The sequence below is a fragment of the Engystomops pustulosus genome, chromosome 8 (assembly GCF_040894005.1).
Source record: "Engystomops pustulosus chromosome 8, aEngPut4.maternal, whole genome shotgun sequence".
In the NCBI taxonomy this organism is placed as follows: domain Eukaryota; kingdom Metazoa; phylum Chordata; class Amphibia; order Anura; family Leptodactylidae; genus Engystomops; species Engystomops pustulosus.
In genome coordinates, this window is record NC_092418.1 from 48,978,674 (window position 1) to 48,997,159 (window position 18,486).

The 18,486-nt window shown below is 40.3% G+C and overlaps 1 protein-coding gene across 1 annotated transcript in view; it reads left to right on the plus strand.

Annotated features, from left to right (window-relative positions):
* The window catches only part of VPS16 (VPS16 core subunit of CORVET and HOPS complexes), an 83,614-nt gene that overhangs the window by 56,669 nt on the left and 8,459 nt on the right, over nucleotides 1-18,486 (plus strand). Inside the window, exons 17-20 of the mRNA XM_072120876.1 lie at nucleotides 806-914; nucleotides 2,550-2,647; nucleotides 4,172-4,279; nucleotides 6,790-6,867. Coding sequence (XP_071976977.1) covers nucleotides 806-914; nucleotides 2,550-2,647; nucleotides 4,172-4,279; nucleotides 6,790-6,867 — 393 coding nt within the window. The remainder of the gene's footprint in view (nucleotides 1-805; nucleotides 915-2,549; nucleotides 2,648-4,171; nucleotides 4,280-6,789; nucleotides 6,868-18,486) is intronic.

Genomic DNA, 18,486 nt, shown 5'->3' on the forward strand with positions numbered 1-18,486 from the left:
TTAACATTGAAGTTAAGCTCTCCCCACATCCTCCGATGTGATTGACATAATGCATCAGACTTCAGGAGATCTGGCTAGTGATGTTTCTGGATGCAGGACTATCAATTACCGAGAAGGCGCCCCCTTTACTTTACTTCTAGGCAAAGAAAACTTGACTCCAGTGCCAAATTCTCCTCCTCCTTGACTTTATACCACTAATTCTCAATTCAAAGCTGACTTTTTTGGATGATGCCTCCATACAGGACCATAAAAGAAACATTATCTGGAAAGTGTTTAGCTGCATGACAACATAACAGTAGTGGTTTATTAGGTCAATATCTGCTGACAGGTCCCCTTTAAGAGGAGGACCTGCGGGGGCGTCGTAAAAGTTAGTATAGAGTTTGTTTATTTTATTTTTTTAGACTCCTGACAGAGTATGATGTAAAATCATATCAATGGGGCCACATGTAAAATTGAGTTGATATCCTTAAAGGCGTATTCCCAGCAGGACAAGTTTCTTATATGTACTCAGGACATATTCAGTGGGCTTACCTGGGCCAGTCAGAGATGGTTAGAATGCCAGCTGTGGCTCACGGACTATACAATGCCCAGGTCTGATCTATATTGTGCTGGACATTGAAGACCTCAATATTCTCCACCCACTACATGTGGACAATTGAGAACTGTAGTTGGCATCTGCAGAGGGGAACACTGCTAAAAATGTGCAAAACGAGTCGTATGACTCGACTGATTTAGTGTAACTCCCTATATACACAAATTGGAAAAAGTATACTATAGTAAACCTTTTTTTTAATATTTATTCTAGCTCTTAGAATATGAACCTAAATCTGAGGATCAAGTACCTTTGCTACTGAAGATGAAGAGGAGTAAACTTGCACTTGGCAAAGCCATTGAAAGTGGAGACACTGACCTTGGTAAATAATTGTATAACATGTAGACTTTTAAATATATCGAATCCTCATGATATAGCTAGGGAAAAGCATTCTAATTATTAGTACTCTGAGTGCTGGGACTTGACATGGCACATGTTAGACCTGTCTATTCAGAAGGGAATAGAATCACATTATTTTGTTCTGTGACCCCACACTGATCAGCATACATGTATACAATACACACAGATTATAAAATAACATTAAATCAACCTGTTCATGGAGGTGGGGTTTGCTGCATATTGCTGCATAATAACTCTTCTGCTGCCACCAGCGGCAGCATTTAAAAGACAGCGGTGTTGCCAACTTTGTTACAATTGTTCATCAAAAAGAAGACATTTGAGGGGTACCAAAATAAAGTATGTTTCATACGACTGTCGCTCCCCTAGACGTCATCAGGGAGTGGCGATCAGTTGCCATGACAGCCTCGGGTCTCACCTGAGGCTGCATGGCTTCTAAAGATTTGTTACAATGAGCCAGTGGCTCATTGTCATGAATACTATGTAAAAATGCCATATACTGCAGTACAGTAGTATTGCAGTATATGGGAGGAATGATCAGAGCATCCAGGGTTAAAGTATCCTAGAGGATCTAAAAAAAATGTAAAAATTAAAAAAAACTAAAAATTCAAATCACCCCCCCCCCCATTAAACTGATACAAAATGTAATAAACAGTAAAAATCACAAACATTTTAGGTTTCGCCATGTCTCAAAATGCCTGTTCTATCAAAATATAAAAACAGTGAGGAACCCCATAACAAAGAGTAACACCCAAATGTCCGAAATGCTTCTTTTACACCATTTTACATCACATAAAAAATATAATAAAAAGTTATTAAAAGGTTGCACAGATGGTAGCAAACGTCAGCTCATTTCTAAAAAAAAAGTCACTTTACACCGCTCCATAAACAAAAATTAGAAAAAGTTATTTGCTTCAGAAGATGGCAAAACAATTTCTTTTTTTCATTAACACACAATAAAACCTATAGAAATTTGGTATCACTGTGATCGTACTGAACCAAAGAATAAAGTATATGTGTCATTTGGCATGGATAATGAAAGTCTTAAAAACCGAGCCCACAAGAAAGTGATGCAAATCCTTTTTTTTTCTTATTTTTTGCGAAGTTCACTACATTTGGAATTTTTTTCCAGCTTCCCAGTACATGGCGTAGATTAATAAATAACATCACTGAGAAGTAAAATTTGTTATGCAGAAAATAAGCCCTCACACAGCTCTGTACACGGAAAACTGAAAAAGTTATGAATTTTTGAAAGTGGAGACTGAAAAATTAGAGAAAAAAAGCTGCGTCCTTAAGGGGTTAATGGTCAGTTCCTTCAACCTGCCTTGCTGAGATGAACCTTCAACTTATGGAATGAACTTATTTCAGCTGTATTTATAGCTCTTTGGAGGGGAAGGGGAATAAATGAGGAGGAGACCAAGATTAATAAAGCAGATTCTCCTCTTCTTTCTGTGAGAACCATCAAAGCAGTAAGTCTACACCCACCAGTTCAGGGAGTATTTCCTTGATAAAGGTGTAAATGTATTTTTTCTATTATCTATAACAATTGTATAAAGTTTTCATGACTACAAATATGGCAATTTTTTTTCCTTTGTTTTAGTTTACACTGTTGTGTCCTATATGAAAAATGAGCTCAACCGTGGAGATTTCTTCATGACCTTACGGAACCACCCCATTGCTCTCAGTTTATATAGACAGGTACTGCTCTTTTCTATGTACTCATTACACCTACCCACTTTTATTTTGCCTTGTATACATTAGGGGTTTTTTGCTTCTTTTCGCTTTGTTCTATCCCTATTTCTATTTTTTTCTGATGCATGTATATAACTATGGCCTCCTGTATAGGACTGTATGCTGATACTGACCGCAAACAAGACAATGCTTGAAGCCTTTAAGGCCAGATGGAGATGGCCATCCACACTCTAGGCATAAAGGTTTCCTCTAGGCTTAAAGGGAACCTTTCACTAGGACCTCATTTTCACTAAAGACAGGTTACAAAAGCCATTACACCTGCATTGCAAATATGTCTTTCTGCCTTCTCTAGGCATCCTGACAGAATCATCTGTCTAGTCCTAGGGGTTTGGCTTTGGTTTAGACAGCTCAGCTCTTGGCCCCCACCTTTTTGCTCCTGTACAGCTCTTCCCTCTCCCACTGATGTTGGTTCACCAGGTTGTGACCTCTGAGAAGGAGCAGAAGGGAGGAGCTGTACAGGAGCACAGAGGTGGGGGCCAAGAGCTGAGCAGTCTGCAGCACAGACAAGTCACATGTTGTTTTTGGAAATGCATCCAAACCCCTAGGACTACAACCCCTGAGACTTCACTGAGGATTCTGTCAGGATGCCAGGTAAGTTATAACACACAATTATATTGATCCGTGGGTTACTCTCTTGGATACTTGTGCCTATGATTGCTTTTTATGCATGACTTTCAAATAAAGAAGAATGTTTTTATATTGAGCCACGCTTCCTGAATTAGCGGATTTGTGCCAAGGTTGTATCCATTTTCTACACAATTATATTGTTATGCAAATGCTTAGAGAAAGCAGAAAGGAATATTTGCAATGTGATGGGCTTCTGTAACCTGTCTTTAGTGAAAATGAGGTCCCTGGTGACAGGTTCCCTTCAAAGGATGTTCAGTTAATTTTATTCCAAACTGAATAACTTCAAATTTGATAGCTTAGTATTGTAATCCCCCTTCCTAATTTTACTCTTTGCCCCTGCTTTAGTTCAGTTATAGTTGGTGCAAATATGGACAGGCTGTATAATTGTAGCCACCTACACAAACCAAAAATCCTTTTAACCTCTTATTTAAAAATAAATAAAAATGAACAAAAAAATGCTTCTTTGTTCATTTTTATTTATTTTTAATTCCGTTCTATGAAAAAGGGATGCTTTTTGAATTCTTAGAGTTATTGCAGTATATGGCATTTTTACACATTATTTGTATGGTTTCTGCTAATGCGTTACAAAGACCCAAGGCTGTTATGGTAGCTGATCGCCGCTCCTCAATATCATCGGGGAGCGTCAATCAAAACAAAGATGACAGCGCCCTTACGCCGTCTGTGGGTTGACTCGTGGGTGTTTGCTGCAATATGCAGCAACCCCAATGTCTGTATGACCATGAGCCCTCTTAATACATGCTTAACAACTTATAATAATTAAATTCTTGGGTGTCGGCAAGATCCTACTTATCTTGCTAATATTATTGTTGTATTAATTAACAGTTCTGTAAGTATGAGGAGCCAGAGACTCTAAAAGATCTATATAACCAAGATGACAATCATTTGGAACTTGGAAACTTTCATGTTCGTGCAAGCTATTCAACAGAAAAGGTAAAACTTGTATGTCAGTGTTCTGAAAATATTATTGAACTGTGCAGTTACAAATTGTGCATTATCTGTCATATTTCATTTAGATTCATAGAGATTAAGGAATCTGAATAGGTATTAAAATCTTATTTTTGGCTCTTCAGCAATGGATGACTATTTGTCTCATGGTTTGTGACATGGGCTTCTTGTTATGGCCTCATATATACATTCAATAACTTTTGACCAGAAGAGGCATCAGAAGTTGGGGCAGCTTCTGCACTACTATGATTACTTGAAGCTAAAGGACCAGAAGATGGATCCAGAATTGCTTGCATCACATTTTACAGTTTTAGATATTTTTATGTCATGAAGATATAATGAAGATGGATATGACTTTGCCAGTAAAGAGGGCATGGCCTAAATGACATCACATTTTAACACATTTTTCTGGTATAAACTAAACCTACAAATAGGAGGTTCCATGTTAATGTTGTACTATCTGGTACTTTTCACTGTGTAAATTGCAGACAATTGTAGTAAGTCACCAACCTGGCTGTGGTTTGTTGAAGTTTATTTCAATTATGATCTCATATGGTTGGTTACATTGTCTTAGTTAGATCACTTTTGCAAGTCAGTTAGATACAGAGAGGCTTTGTAGGTTGAAAAAGGTTAAATGAGTGGGTTTGTTTAGTTTTAATTTCCACACTTATTAAAGGAATTCTGCCAAAAAAGGTGGCACGTTCAACTGTGCCTGACATTCAACCCTGATGTGCATTTCAACTGCTTGTATCTTTTTCAAGAGGAGACACCAGACAGGAAAGGTCAGGTTAATATCCAAGGGATAACCAAAGAACAAGGCAATTAATCTCCTCTCACCTGGTAAATTGGGGCATACATGATTACTTGCAATGGTCTACATTATGCTGGTTAACATAGCTTCAGGGCAGGGTCATTAAAAAGGTTCCCCAAAATTATCCATGTAAATCTGGATAAGAGGCGAGTTTCACATCCCCAAAAAACAGGTGGTTGCAAAAGATCTATTTGTAAGCACACTTGGACATAATAGTACGTCCTTGTACTGTCTGTGCAATAAACTGTCTGTGCAATACATTCGTATTGTAGTGGAGTGTCTTTGTCTTGAACCAGCGATCAGAGCTTCCCTGGTTCAAGTTTGTATAAAGTCAAAAAAGTTTTTAAAAAATAAGATAAAAACATTAAAATATATAAACAATAAATAAAATATAGGGTTCTCTAAAATGTCACTTTCTTATACACACACTTAATAAAGTATAAAAAACACAAATACACAAAAAAAAAACCACATATTTGGTATTGAAATGTCCATAACAATCTTTGTGATTAAAAAGAAGAACTTTTGGACCAGCACGGCAAAAGCCATAAAAAAAAGTAAATAAATAAAACTTTGAGAAAAAATATAATTTTTAAGTAATTCCATTAAGCAAATGCTCTAAAACGTGATATTTTGAGGCATGTAAAAATAAAAATTAAGACCACTTAAATGAACAACTCTTCTCACAAAAAATAAACTCTTAAACAGATTTGTCAGATGCAAAATTAAAAAGTTATACATTTGTAAAGATGGTGATGATAAAATTAACAAGATTTTCTCCAAATTATATTTTATTCAGTAAAATTGGGAAATAAATGTAAAAAATCTATATACCAGTAAATTAGGTATTTTCATAATTGTGGCAACCCAGAAAGAGTTAATAAAATCTTATCAATTAGCTATAGATGCCCCAAAATGATGTACCAGAAAAGTGCATCTCATGTGGCAAAAACATTAGCCCCTATAAGCCTGTACAATTTGACAATGCATATCTGCTCCATTTTATGTCCGGCTGTGTGTCCATACAGCAGTTTACCGCTACATATGGGGTTTCTTCAGACACGGGAGAAATTGGGTATTAAACTTTGTGGATCCTTTTTTCATTTAATCAATTGGGAATGTTTAATTTTACGCCCGAAACTAATGTATTAATATAATGTCTAAAAATATTTCAAATTGTAGACCTCACTTCACTTTTGTTTTAATTCCAATAAAACATCTAAAGGGTTAACAAACTTCTTTACAAGTTTTTTTTAATACGTTGAGGGGTGTAGCTTCCATAATGGCGTAATTTACTTGGTATTATTTAGGCCACTCACAGTCAGTCCCTTAATTTTGTAGGAGAATAGCAATGAAATGTGGCAGAATAGATTTTAGTTGGTCAGTCGCAGATTCTTGGGTTACCACAGCTGCCAAAATGCTGTTAACATGTTCTCTTACCCTTAACCTAAATTCACAAGTTGTCATATCAGTAAAAAATCTTCAGTATGGGCCAGTGGTATAGTATACAACCCCTTTGATTTGACAAGTAATGGATTATCTTTTCCAGGACTGTAACCTTTAGGCTATGTTCACATGTGTCAGATTCCATGTAGAAATGGAAAATAATTTGTAATCCACAGACCAGACTAACTGCATTTATATGTTGTCCAAATTTTAACAATATATTTATTAATTTGCACAGGGTGTGGAAGGCCGTGTTGCAGAGCTGCAGAACGCTGTAGATGAATACAGTAAAGCAAAAAATGACTTTGCTGCTAAGGTGAGTAGTTAGGAAAACATGTGGGGGGGGGAGGCATTTATCTGTAGTCTGGAAATTCTCGTCTCTCTCTCCTCTTTTTTTGGGTGGGGAGGGGTTTGGCTTGTTTGAGTTATCGAAGAGGGTGATAAATCTGTCAAATGAGTCTGTTGGTATATTGTCTATTAAAAGAAATATATACATATATTCTGAACAAAATTCTTGAGTAACTCTTTTAAACTTTTATCCTACCTACCTAATTAATGTCAATATCTGCAATCTAAAGATAAATAGGGTGCAACACTGAAAAATTTGGTTACAGCGATCTTTGGCAGGCAGTTGAAAAAGTCACATTTTTCCCCCAGATCTGCCAATGTGGCAAATATGAGAGAAAAGGGGGGGGGGGGGGGAATAAGATAAATGACCCCCTTAATTTTTAAATAAAATTTTAACAAATAAGCAATAATAATTCACTCTCTGTGAAGTCAGGATACTGCGCTATTTCTCAACAGACAGGGTCTGCCTTTTAGTGGCAGGGGGACCTGCGGGTTACCAAGTGTTGGCACACAATGCAATTCCTATTGGATTCTTTTACAGTAATCAAGTATGGGATTAATTTACTGAAATGGTCTCTAAATATTAAAAAAATATTGTAAAGGTTCCTATGCGATATACCATGGGGGCAAATAAGCATTTGATCCCAGGCCAATTTAGCAAGTTTTCCCATGTACAAAGAACGAAGAGGTTCATAATTTCTATTGTAGGTACACTTCAACTGTGAGAGACAGACAGAATCTAAAACAAAATGTAGAAAATGTATGATTTTTAAAGAACTGATGAAATATGTATTTCATTACATATAATATACAGATAATATTTGGTACAGAAACAAATTGGAGCTCAGACATATCCTGAATTTCTTGACTAAGTTTGCACACATTGATTGTGACAGAGGTTGAAAACAGGAAATGTACAGGGATAGATATGTAGTAGGTTAAAGGTCCTCAAAACAACAGGAGAATCAGGAAGGGAGAGAGAAGGGAGGTGAAGGTATCAAACCTATATACCTAGTAAGTCCAGATCCATATGGTACGTAATAGTGTGTGGGTTGGACCGGTATGGTAAGTAACACACCAAAGAGAGGCTTCCCATGAGCATACACAAAAACAAAAGGTACCCCTTTAAGGAGGGAGAGGGAAAAAGGGGTAAAAGGAAGCACTATGAAAGACCAAATTGAGTCTGAATAATTGTAGTAAAAAATACTTTATTAATGACTATTTAAGCCATAATGATAAAAGCAGGATGAAAATCCTCAGACAATGCTGAGGGGGAATGACAGTGCAAGGCGGCGAAAACAAATGAGAAATTCGTCACCCCGGGCAGACATAGGAGGAATTACACATGGACAAAGCATGCACATGTAATAGGTAAGGACAGATGGTACATATAATGAAGGCAACAGGTGTAAAGTGGCACACCGTTGCTTAACATGCATAAACATAGGTAATGTGCACAAACAGGTAGAGATAATACCTTACCAATGAACAAAAGGATAGATGAAGTGAGCCTCCACTTCCTGTACAGGTTGTTGCACCAAAGAGGGTGCCCCACAAAATTGTAGAATATGCAAAACCTATGGAACCCCTCAAGATGAGGAGAGGAGAGTGGGGCAATCTAACAAAATCAAGCATATGTGTAAAAAGTAAGTAATCTTTATTTATGCAAACATATACATACACAATTACAATTAAAAATTGATGAGGATATATAGGTAGTATGAATGTGTGAAAACTGGTTGAAAGGGCTGGTGTATATAAGGTAGATAATTAAGAAAAACATGAATCCATATAAAGGCATTGGCACAGCAGTGCTCGTGCCATTGTGGTGTAAAATGAGGTGGATTGTAAATCTTGTTGCCAGTCTTTACCAGTAATGAAGGTAAATGTGCTCAGTGTCCGGGGATGACTGCTGCCCCTAGACACTTCCCAGGACACTGAGCACATTTACCTTCATTACTGGTAAGGACTGGCAACAAGATTTACAATCCACCTCATTTTACACGACAATGGCACGAGCACTGCTGTGCCAATGCCTTTACAGGCGGTCCCCTACTTAAGGACACCCGACTTACAGACAACCCATAGTTACAGACAGACCCCTCTGACTTCTGGTGAAGCTTTCTGAATGCTTTACTATAGTCCCAGATTGAAATAATCAGCTGTAAAGTGTCTGTAATGAAGCTATATTGATAATTCTTGGTCCCATTGCAGCAAAAATTGTTTAAACTCCAATTGTCACTGGGGCCAAAATTTTTTTGTCTGGATCTACAATGATAAAATATACAGTTTCGACTTACATACAAATTCAACTTAAGAACAAACCTCCAGACCCTATCTTGTACGTAACCCGGGGACTGCCTGTATATGGATTCATGTTTTTCTTAATTATCTACCTTATATACACCAGTCCTTTCAACCAGTTTTCACACATTCATACTACCTATATATCCTCATCAATTTTTAATTGTAATTGTGTATGTATATGTTTGCATAAATAAAGATTATTTACTTTTTACACATATGCTTGATTTTGTTAGATTGCCCCACTCTCCTCTCCTCATCTTGAGGGGTTCCATAGGTTTTACACATTGATTGTGGCCCAGTCTTCCATAAAGATCTTCTCCAGATTGTTTAAGGGGTTTTTTTTATTTCATAAATTGGAAAGCAAAAGATTACCAGTAAGATTACCAATACGACAAATGTTGTGGGGAAAAAAGGTGCATACAAGTAAATAATGGAAATTTTGTTCACAAATGTGGTCTGAATCTGTAGGTCATAGGACACGCTGATATATAACATCACATAAATAGGTCCACATATCTTGAGTGCCTCTGATTAATGACCAAAGAGATGGCCAATATCCACCTCAGAAATTGTAGGCCGACATAAAGCTTTGGCATAAGTTACAAAGGAACAGAAGAGTGAGGGACAAGGTAATCTTCAGAGACTAATGTACAAAAGAAGTAAAATGCTCTAATGAAATCAACGGCTACTCCCAGGATCAGTATGTACAAGGACATTATGGGGGAACACTAAGCCATCAAAGCATAGGCTGGCTTTATGTTAGCTTTTGTGAAAGGAATCGTATCCATTGTGATCTTCAGTGACCATCCTTTCCATGGATATGAAATGATTTAATTCTGACACCCTTTCCAAGATGGAAGGTGACAATGTAAGTAAAATTCCAGCACAGGATTTTAAACTGTGAAATTCATGTAAAATTCCATGGTTAGCAGAAAGAGACCAGTATGGAGGGGACCACCTCCCTTCGAAGTGCCTCAAAAACAATAGGCTCCCTCTTTAGTGCCCATGATATGTTAGATCTTACTAGGAAAGAATTTAGCTGGAGATAATGCAACCATGATGGAGCCATCTCTGGATCCTCTGATTGAAGAGCATGCAGGGGAGCAAGTAAAGAGATGTCAGGGCCAAGAAGTTTTCCAAGGCAGGGCCAAGCATCACGTTTCCAGCACAAAAATGGTGTACTCCCAACAGCTGGCGGAAAGCGGAGTTTGTCAAATAAGGAGGAGAGCAAGCCGAAAAGGGCGTTTCAAGCTGATCGCGGCTCTCAGTGATACTTGTGTCTTGCATATCTCAAAACATGCTATTTTGCCATTTTTTCAGTTTCCACGCAGTATCGTACATTTATAGCACATCTGCTACTTTTGTTACATTTAACAATTAATATGCTTACTTTCCTTCTTGCTTTTCATACACCTATGCTGTGACCATTCCCCCTTTCAGAGTATGTCCCACCTGTCACATCATTCATTACACAATATTTTATTGCCCCTCTACTTAGTCTGTTCATTCACACCATGAACACAGGTATGAAGGTATGAAGAGCCGCGATCGGTTCAAAAGGCGTCGCCAGTTATTTTATTCTCCACCATCATGATGGTCTCAAGTTTTTTACTATTGACGGAAATAAAGATTTTTTTGAATTTTTAAACCATGTATTAAATTTACAATCATTTGAGATTTCTTCCCCTCCATGTCTGCAGTCTTTAGCTGGAACGGGTTCAGTCCCTACAAATGAATTTTTTATAAGGGGAGCTGGATTGATTACCTTTCATTTGTATATTCCAAGCCCCGTACCACCCCTGTCTTTGGATCTGCAGAGGACATCACGTCTAATTGGTGGGACTGCCTCCAAACAAATTTGCTGATTGCCTCCTCTAGCTTTTGGAAAAAGAAGCGAGGGAGAACTATCGGGACCACCTGAAAAACGTATAAAAATTTTGGAAGCATGTCCATTTTGATCACGTTTATGCAACCAAACCATGATCAGGATGTCCTGTCTCAGTCACGTAGGGCACCCAAAAATTTTTAGATGACAAGGGAGTGAAATTCAATGGAATAATTTGCTCTAAGTCTCGTGGAATCTATATGCCCGATATGTCAAGGCGGAATGTGAAGGATTGGGAAAGGAGAGCCCTCAGCCTCTCTGTTAGCGACAGATTTAGCGCTTCAGTCTTTGAGAGGTTTGCCTTGAATTCACTTAAAGGGAACCTGTCACCAGACGCATTGCTTCTAAATCAGCAATCATACCTTATATGTGCTGTTTTCTAGCCATGTCTTTATAAATTGCGAGCGTTGCCTTTATCCGGAAAAAGAAAGTTATATCCTTGGACAGTCACCAGTCAGTGGGGGTGGGGTTCAGGATACGGTACGTGTGGTGTCTGACTGTGATTCCCCCTATGTTTGCCATGGATGACATTGGCAAGGTGTTCTATCACAATTATGAACAAAAGGGGCAAGAGGGGAGAGCGAGAGGGGGACACCCTGCCTTGTCCCGTTTGATAATGAGAGGCTCAAAAAATATACTTTTTACTCTGGCTGTAAGACATTGATATAATGCAAACATCCTGGTCACCATACATAAGCCCAGCCCCATCTGTAAAAACGACTGCGCAGCAAGGACCAGTCGACTCTTTCAAAGGCGTTCTCTGTGTATGGAGAAAGAAATGGGTCAGTAGACAGATCCTTCCTTGGCTTGGGGATCACTGTAATGGAAGCTTCTAAGGTTTGCTGGGCAAAGCCACAGGTGGCCAAAATGGAATTGTACATTTTGACTAGGAAGGAGGAAAGAGATTCTAGCATGTTTTTATAGAAATGATTGTTAAAGTCGCCAGGCCCCGGACTTTTACCTAGGGCAGTGATGGCGAACCTTTTAGCAACCGAGTGCTAAAACTGCAAACCCAAACCCTCAATTATCGCGCGGTGCCAATCAAAAATTAAAGCAATAACTTATTGCTCCCTGTTCTTCAACAACGTTCAATCATACTGGCCTCACGAGTACACCAACACAGTAGAAAGAAGGAGGGAAAATTTGCATAACTGTAGCTTATTTCCAGTGTCGCTCTGTACACAGAGAATCATGGGGCCAGCAGGAGGTCCTTCATGGATAATTAGGCCCTGTCTACACATTCTCCCTCTTCCTACGGTCCCAAGTAGCCAAGCAAGTATCACTTTAAAATATCACGGAAAGCAGCATCTTTGCTTCGAAGTTGACTGTAACTGCAGGAAAAATTTCTGTCTGGTGTGCTGGGAAGATAGCCCTGGTGCCCACAGAAAGGGCTCAGAGTGCCGCCTCTGGCACCCGTGCCATAGGTTCGCCACCACTGTCCTAGGGGAAAGTCCCTCAAAATTCTCTGAAGCTCTGGTTCCATTTGAGCACAAGACAGGGGTTCCTGTTTCAGTCACGTATTTGTCAATAAGGGAAGACTTGAGCTCTGCATCCATAGATCTTGTCAATGCGCTGGTGTTCCGACTGCACGTCACTTCTATTCTATTCCATATCTCCCAACTGAGTTTAAGATTATAAAGCAATTCGTAGTAGGACCTAAAAAATTCTGCAATACCGGATTATGGATATGCTCACCTGTCCCGCCGCAAAGCATTAGAATAAAAGATATTGGTGCTCTTGGGTGGATAAAACGTACCAGGGATCTGTATATGGACCCCCTCCTTGTGCATCTGATGGAGAACGTTGGACCTCTTCTCCGGGGTGTTAAACAGAAATTGGAAAAACTGAGCTACAGGGCTGGTAGTCCCGCAGTCTGCTACAATGGGCTACAGATATGACAATAGTATCAGGATGTACACAAATGGGACACGCACAGGGAAGCAAAGGTAGCACAAATGTACATTACAAGGGGAACACCCAGACAATGACGACAAACAGCAGCAACAATAACTCCTTCCTCAACCAGTACAAAAGCTCAGAATCTGCTTATGAGCATTAAGAGTAAAACTGCGACAACAAATTACAAACTATCTAAAGAGGCGGACTAACAATAGTCTCTCACAGACATTCCTGGGATACAAGGAAAAAGGTAGTCTGCTCACACCTAGGTGGTTTGGGAATACAGAGAGCTTCAACCACAAGGTCCACGTTAGACGGGTCTCTAATGTGAGTAGCACTCACTGTCTTTATCAGCAATTGAAAGGGATACCCCAATGTTGAGCTATCTGGGCCTCTCTCAAGGAATCCAGGAGGGGACGCTGGTAACTGCGCTTAGCCAGGATAACACAAGACAGGTCTGCAAGAAGTTGCAGCCTAGCCCCATCATACTTGATAACTTCCATGGCTCTAAGCATAATGTCCTCTTTTAATGAATAAAAGTGAATGCGGCTTCATGGCTAGGAAATCTATTGCTTTACGCTGAATGGGAGATAGGCCTCCCACTTGCTCACAATGGAAGAAACTGGTTAGTTTATAAAATAGTGTATAAGAATAGGGGGCGCCCGGAGAAATTTAATAAAGTATGGGGTGCATGGTGTGACTCCTCTCTGACAGCCTATACCATAACTGAATTGCGACATAATCTCTGATAAAATGTGTAGTCCAAATGTGGATATTGCCGAGTCCTTGAGGCCCATACTAAATGTAAGCTGGGCAAGCAAAGTTCGCATTCACTCAGACCAAAATACAAAAGGAAACAGTCACAAGGGCATGTTAGTTTATATGGTTAATCTTTATTGGTTCTGTCTCTTTTGGTTTATGTAAATCAATGATCTGTACGGACTCATGCCTCCATGTCTATTAGATATTGATGACTAGCACATACGCACTGTTGTATAACTTGATCTACTGTGACTTGCATAGTATAAGTGATCATAAGCATGTGCACGACATGGTGATGTTTTAGTAATTTATTGTATTAATCTGTAAAGCTATGCATATTGTTCAATAAACAGTTTTAAAAAAAAAAGTGAATGCGGCAAATTGCATCACGTAGCCTATGATCTTCAGGGTTCCTAGGGCCAAGGGCTCTGTGTGCCCTGTCTAATTTCATGACATTCCGGGGGACCCGGGAAAGGATTGAAGACCTTTCACAGGGCAGCCATAAGATCTTGGTGGAAAACTTTCTCTGGCAGGCCCCGAATCCTTATTTGATTGCTTCTATTGTGGTTTTCCACGTCATCCACCATGTCACACAGCTGTTATATCTGCTGCGAGTGTCGGTCCAAAACACTGTTGATGCACATATTGGGTTACTTCCACAGAACTGATCCTGTTGGCAACTAGCTGAAAATTAGCTGAGACTACCTGCTATTCCATCTTATAAGCAGACTCCAACTCCAATATGTGCTTCTTTGGTTGGGATAGCAGTCATTATGGTTTTAAGACTGTGCAGTTCACAACTTACTGTGTCTATGCGTAGGGCCTGGTCTGCCGGAGACTGGCTAGACCACTCCAAGACCTTGAAATGCATCATGCGGAACCTCTCCTTAGTTGCCCTGGCTGTGTGTTTTGGGTCATTGTCATACCAGAAGACTCAACTACGACCCTTCTTCAATGCTATTACTGAGAGAAAGAGATTTTTTGCATACAATCTTGAGATACATGGCCCCATCCGTCCTCCCTTCAATACGGTGCAGTTGTCCTGTCCCCTTTGCAGAACCCCCCCCCCCCTAAAGTATGAGGTTTCCACCCTCTGCTTTACGTTTGGGACTTAAGGTTGTACTCATCCTTTTTCTGCCTCCAAACCCAGCAAGTGGAGTTGATAAATTAAAAAGTTGTATTTTGATCTCATCTGACCACATGACCTTCTCACGTGCCTCCCCTGGATCACCCAAATGGTCATTGGGGAACTTCAAATGGGCCTGGACATGTACTGGCATGAGCAGGGTGACCTTGCAAGCCCTACATGATTTTAATCCATGACTCTGTTTACAGTAATCTTTGACACTTTGTTCCCAACTTGCTTCAGGTCATTGACTTGTAAAGCTCTACGGAATTTGATGGCGCTGTATAAATGAAGATTAAAAATATGAAAAAATCCAACTATATCTTGGTTGTGTGTACTTATGTACATTTTCTAACAAGTTTTAATGTGTCCACTTTGTCTGGTCAGATTTTTTGGTCATTGCTCTAATAAAAGTATATTTGTTCATGTACCATTTCTTGCCTTATTGACACATTTTTTCTTTGTACATTAGTAATATAAATGAAGATTATTATTATTATTGACCAGGTCTTCCTGTGTAGTTCTGGGCTGATGCCTGACCTTTCTCAGAATCATTCTTACCCCACAAGTTTACACTCACCGGCCACTTTATTAGGTACACCATGATAGTAACGGGTTGGACCCCCTTTTGCCTTCAGAACTGCCTCAATTCTTCGTGGTATAGATTCAACAAGGTGCTGGAAGCATTCCTCAGAGATTTTGGTCCATATTGACATGATGGCATCACACAGTTGCCGCAGATTTGTCGGCTGCACATCCATGATGCGAATCTCCCGTTCCACCACATCCCAAAGATGCTCTATTGGATTGAGATCTGGTGACTGTGGAGGCCATTTGAGTACAGTGAACTCATTGTCATGTTCAAGAAACCAGTCTGAGATGATTCCAGCTTTATGACATGGCGCATTATCCTGCTGAAAGTAGCCATCAGATGTTGGGTACATTGTGGTCATAAAGGTATGGACATGGTCAGCAACAATACTCAGGTAGGCTGTGGCGTTGCAACGATGCTCAATTGGTACCAAGGGGCCCAAAGAGTGCCAAGAAAATATTCCCCACACCATGACACCACCACCACCAGCCTGAACCGTTGATACAAGGCAGGATGGATCCATGCTTTCATGTTGTTGACGCCAAATTCTGACCCTGCCATCCGAATGCCGCAGCAGAAATCGAGACTCATCAGACCAGGCAACGTTTTTTCAATCTTCTACTGTCCAATTTCGATGAGCTTGTGCAAATTGTAGCCTCAGTTTCCTGTTCTTAGCTGAAAGGAGTGGCACCCGGTGTGGTCTTCTGCTGCTGTAGCCCATCTGCCTCAAAGTTCGACGTACTGTGCGTTCAGAGATGCTCTTCTGCCTACCTTGGTTGTAACGGGTGGCGATTTGAGTCACTGTTGCCTTTCTATCAGCTCAAACCAGTCTGCCCATTCTCCTCTGACCTCTGGCATCAACAAGGCATTTCCACCCACAGACCTGCCGCTCACTGGATGTTTTTTCTTTTTCGGACCATTCTCTGTAAACCCTAGAGATGGTTGTGCGTGAAAATCCCAGGAGATCAGCAGTTTCTGAAATACTCAGACCAGCCCTTCTGGCACCAACAACCATGCCACGTTCAAAGGCACTCAAATCACCTTTCTTCCCCATACTGATGCTCGGTTTGAACTGCAGGAGATTGTCTTGACCATGTCTATATGCCTAAATGCACTGAGTTGCCGCCATGTGATTGGCTGATTAGAAATTAAGTGTTAACGAGCAGTTGGACAGGTGTACCTAATAAAGTGGCCGGTGAGTGTAGATCTTGCATGAATACCAGTCCAGTTCAAGGAAGATTAGGGTCATCTAGTGTTTCTTCCATTTCAGAATTGTCCCAATAGTCTTCTCATCGAGCTGCTTGCCATAAAAACAATTTTAGTCTTGGCCATGGTAGAGAGGTAGGAGTGTGATTGAGAGAGTGGACAGGTAATGAGTGTAAAGTGGGAGGAGCTTTTTAAAGAAAAATTAACAGGACTGAGAGAGCCAGAATTCTTGCTTCTTGGTAGGGGATCAAATATTTACTTAAAGCAATAAAATTTATTTAATTATTTAAAAATCATGCAATGTGATTTTTCTGGATTTTTTTTTAAGATCCTGTTTCTTAGTGTACCTACAATAAAAATCAAAACCTCTCCATTCTTTGTAGATGGGAAAACTTGCAAAATCCGCCTGGGATCAGATATTTATTTCCACCACTCTATACAAATATTCTAATCATAGATGTCTACTCATAGGCTCTAAAATCTGCTTTGTTTCCCTATCAAATGAAAGGTACAAGGCAGAATTTCCTTTATACGGCATCACATCACATTTGGTTACTACAGGAGTTGCTTTTTTCTAGCCCTGGCCTGTGAATAGGAGGCTGATAACCATAGATTAGCAACAAATGAAAACCCTAAGATATCCAAAAATTTATTGGACTACACATTTACATAAAAAGCTATGTATCAGAAACAGATGGTTATAAGTAAAATATTTAAGGAAACCTACCACCACGGATCTACCTATTAAGGTAGATCGGGTAGCAGGTTCCTCTAATGTAGAGTAGTATAGCCCTTATTAGGCCTATTTCTTTTGTGACCCAATATTCAAATTTTCTAAAGAGGCTACTGGGGCGTGGAGTAGCCAGAGCTGAGGCTACATGGCTCGGATACTCCACGCCCCAGTAGCCTCTTGCGTTCCGCCTACCCTGACATCTTCAGCGCTTGGCTCCTGGTAGCTGCGTGCACTCGTCTGTGAAGCTAGGTTCTGCGCATGCGCAATAGCCATGACATCGCAGCCTGCGTTCTGCGCATGCACAGAACGCAGCTTCTTAGATGTCAGTGTAGGCGGAACACAAGGGTGTCCACATCCTGGGCCAACTTCGGAAGTCCGAAGTCCAACTATCGGACTTCCGAAGTTGGTCCAGGATGGATCTGTGGGATGGAGATGGGCGCACAGCGTGGAGAGAATGGGGCAGATTTACTTACCTGGCCCATTCGCGATCCAGCGGCGCGTTCTGTGCGGTGGATTCGGGTCTTCTGGCGATTCACTAAGGCAGTTCCTCCGACGTCCACCAGATGTCGCTGGTGCGCTGAAGTTCCCCGAGGTCCGCCGGAATGCACCATCCTATACCTGGTGAAGGTTAGCTCATGTCCCGCGACACTTTTTTAAAAAAAATGCACCGGTTTTTCCGAATCCGTCGGGTTATCGTTCGGCCACGCCCCCCGATTTCCGTTGCGTGCATGCTGGTGTTGATGCGCCACAATCCGATCGCATGCGCCAAAAACCCGGGGCAATACAGGGAAAATCGGCGCAAATCGGAAATATTCAGGTAACACGTCGGGAAAATGCGAATTGGGCCCTTGGTAAATGACCCCCATAGTGACGCTAGCTAGATATTCTGTAACCAGGATTAAGATCTGGTTACCCTGACAATGAAAGGAGATCTACATACTATGTCACATGTAAGGACTAACAAGTCACGTGATAGGTCACGATACCAATTACCAGGAAAAGCAAAAGGCGTCCTTGACAGGTCGGATGCTAAATGATGATAGTATAATATGCGTCATGTTTACTTTCCCATTAGGG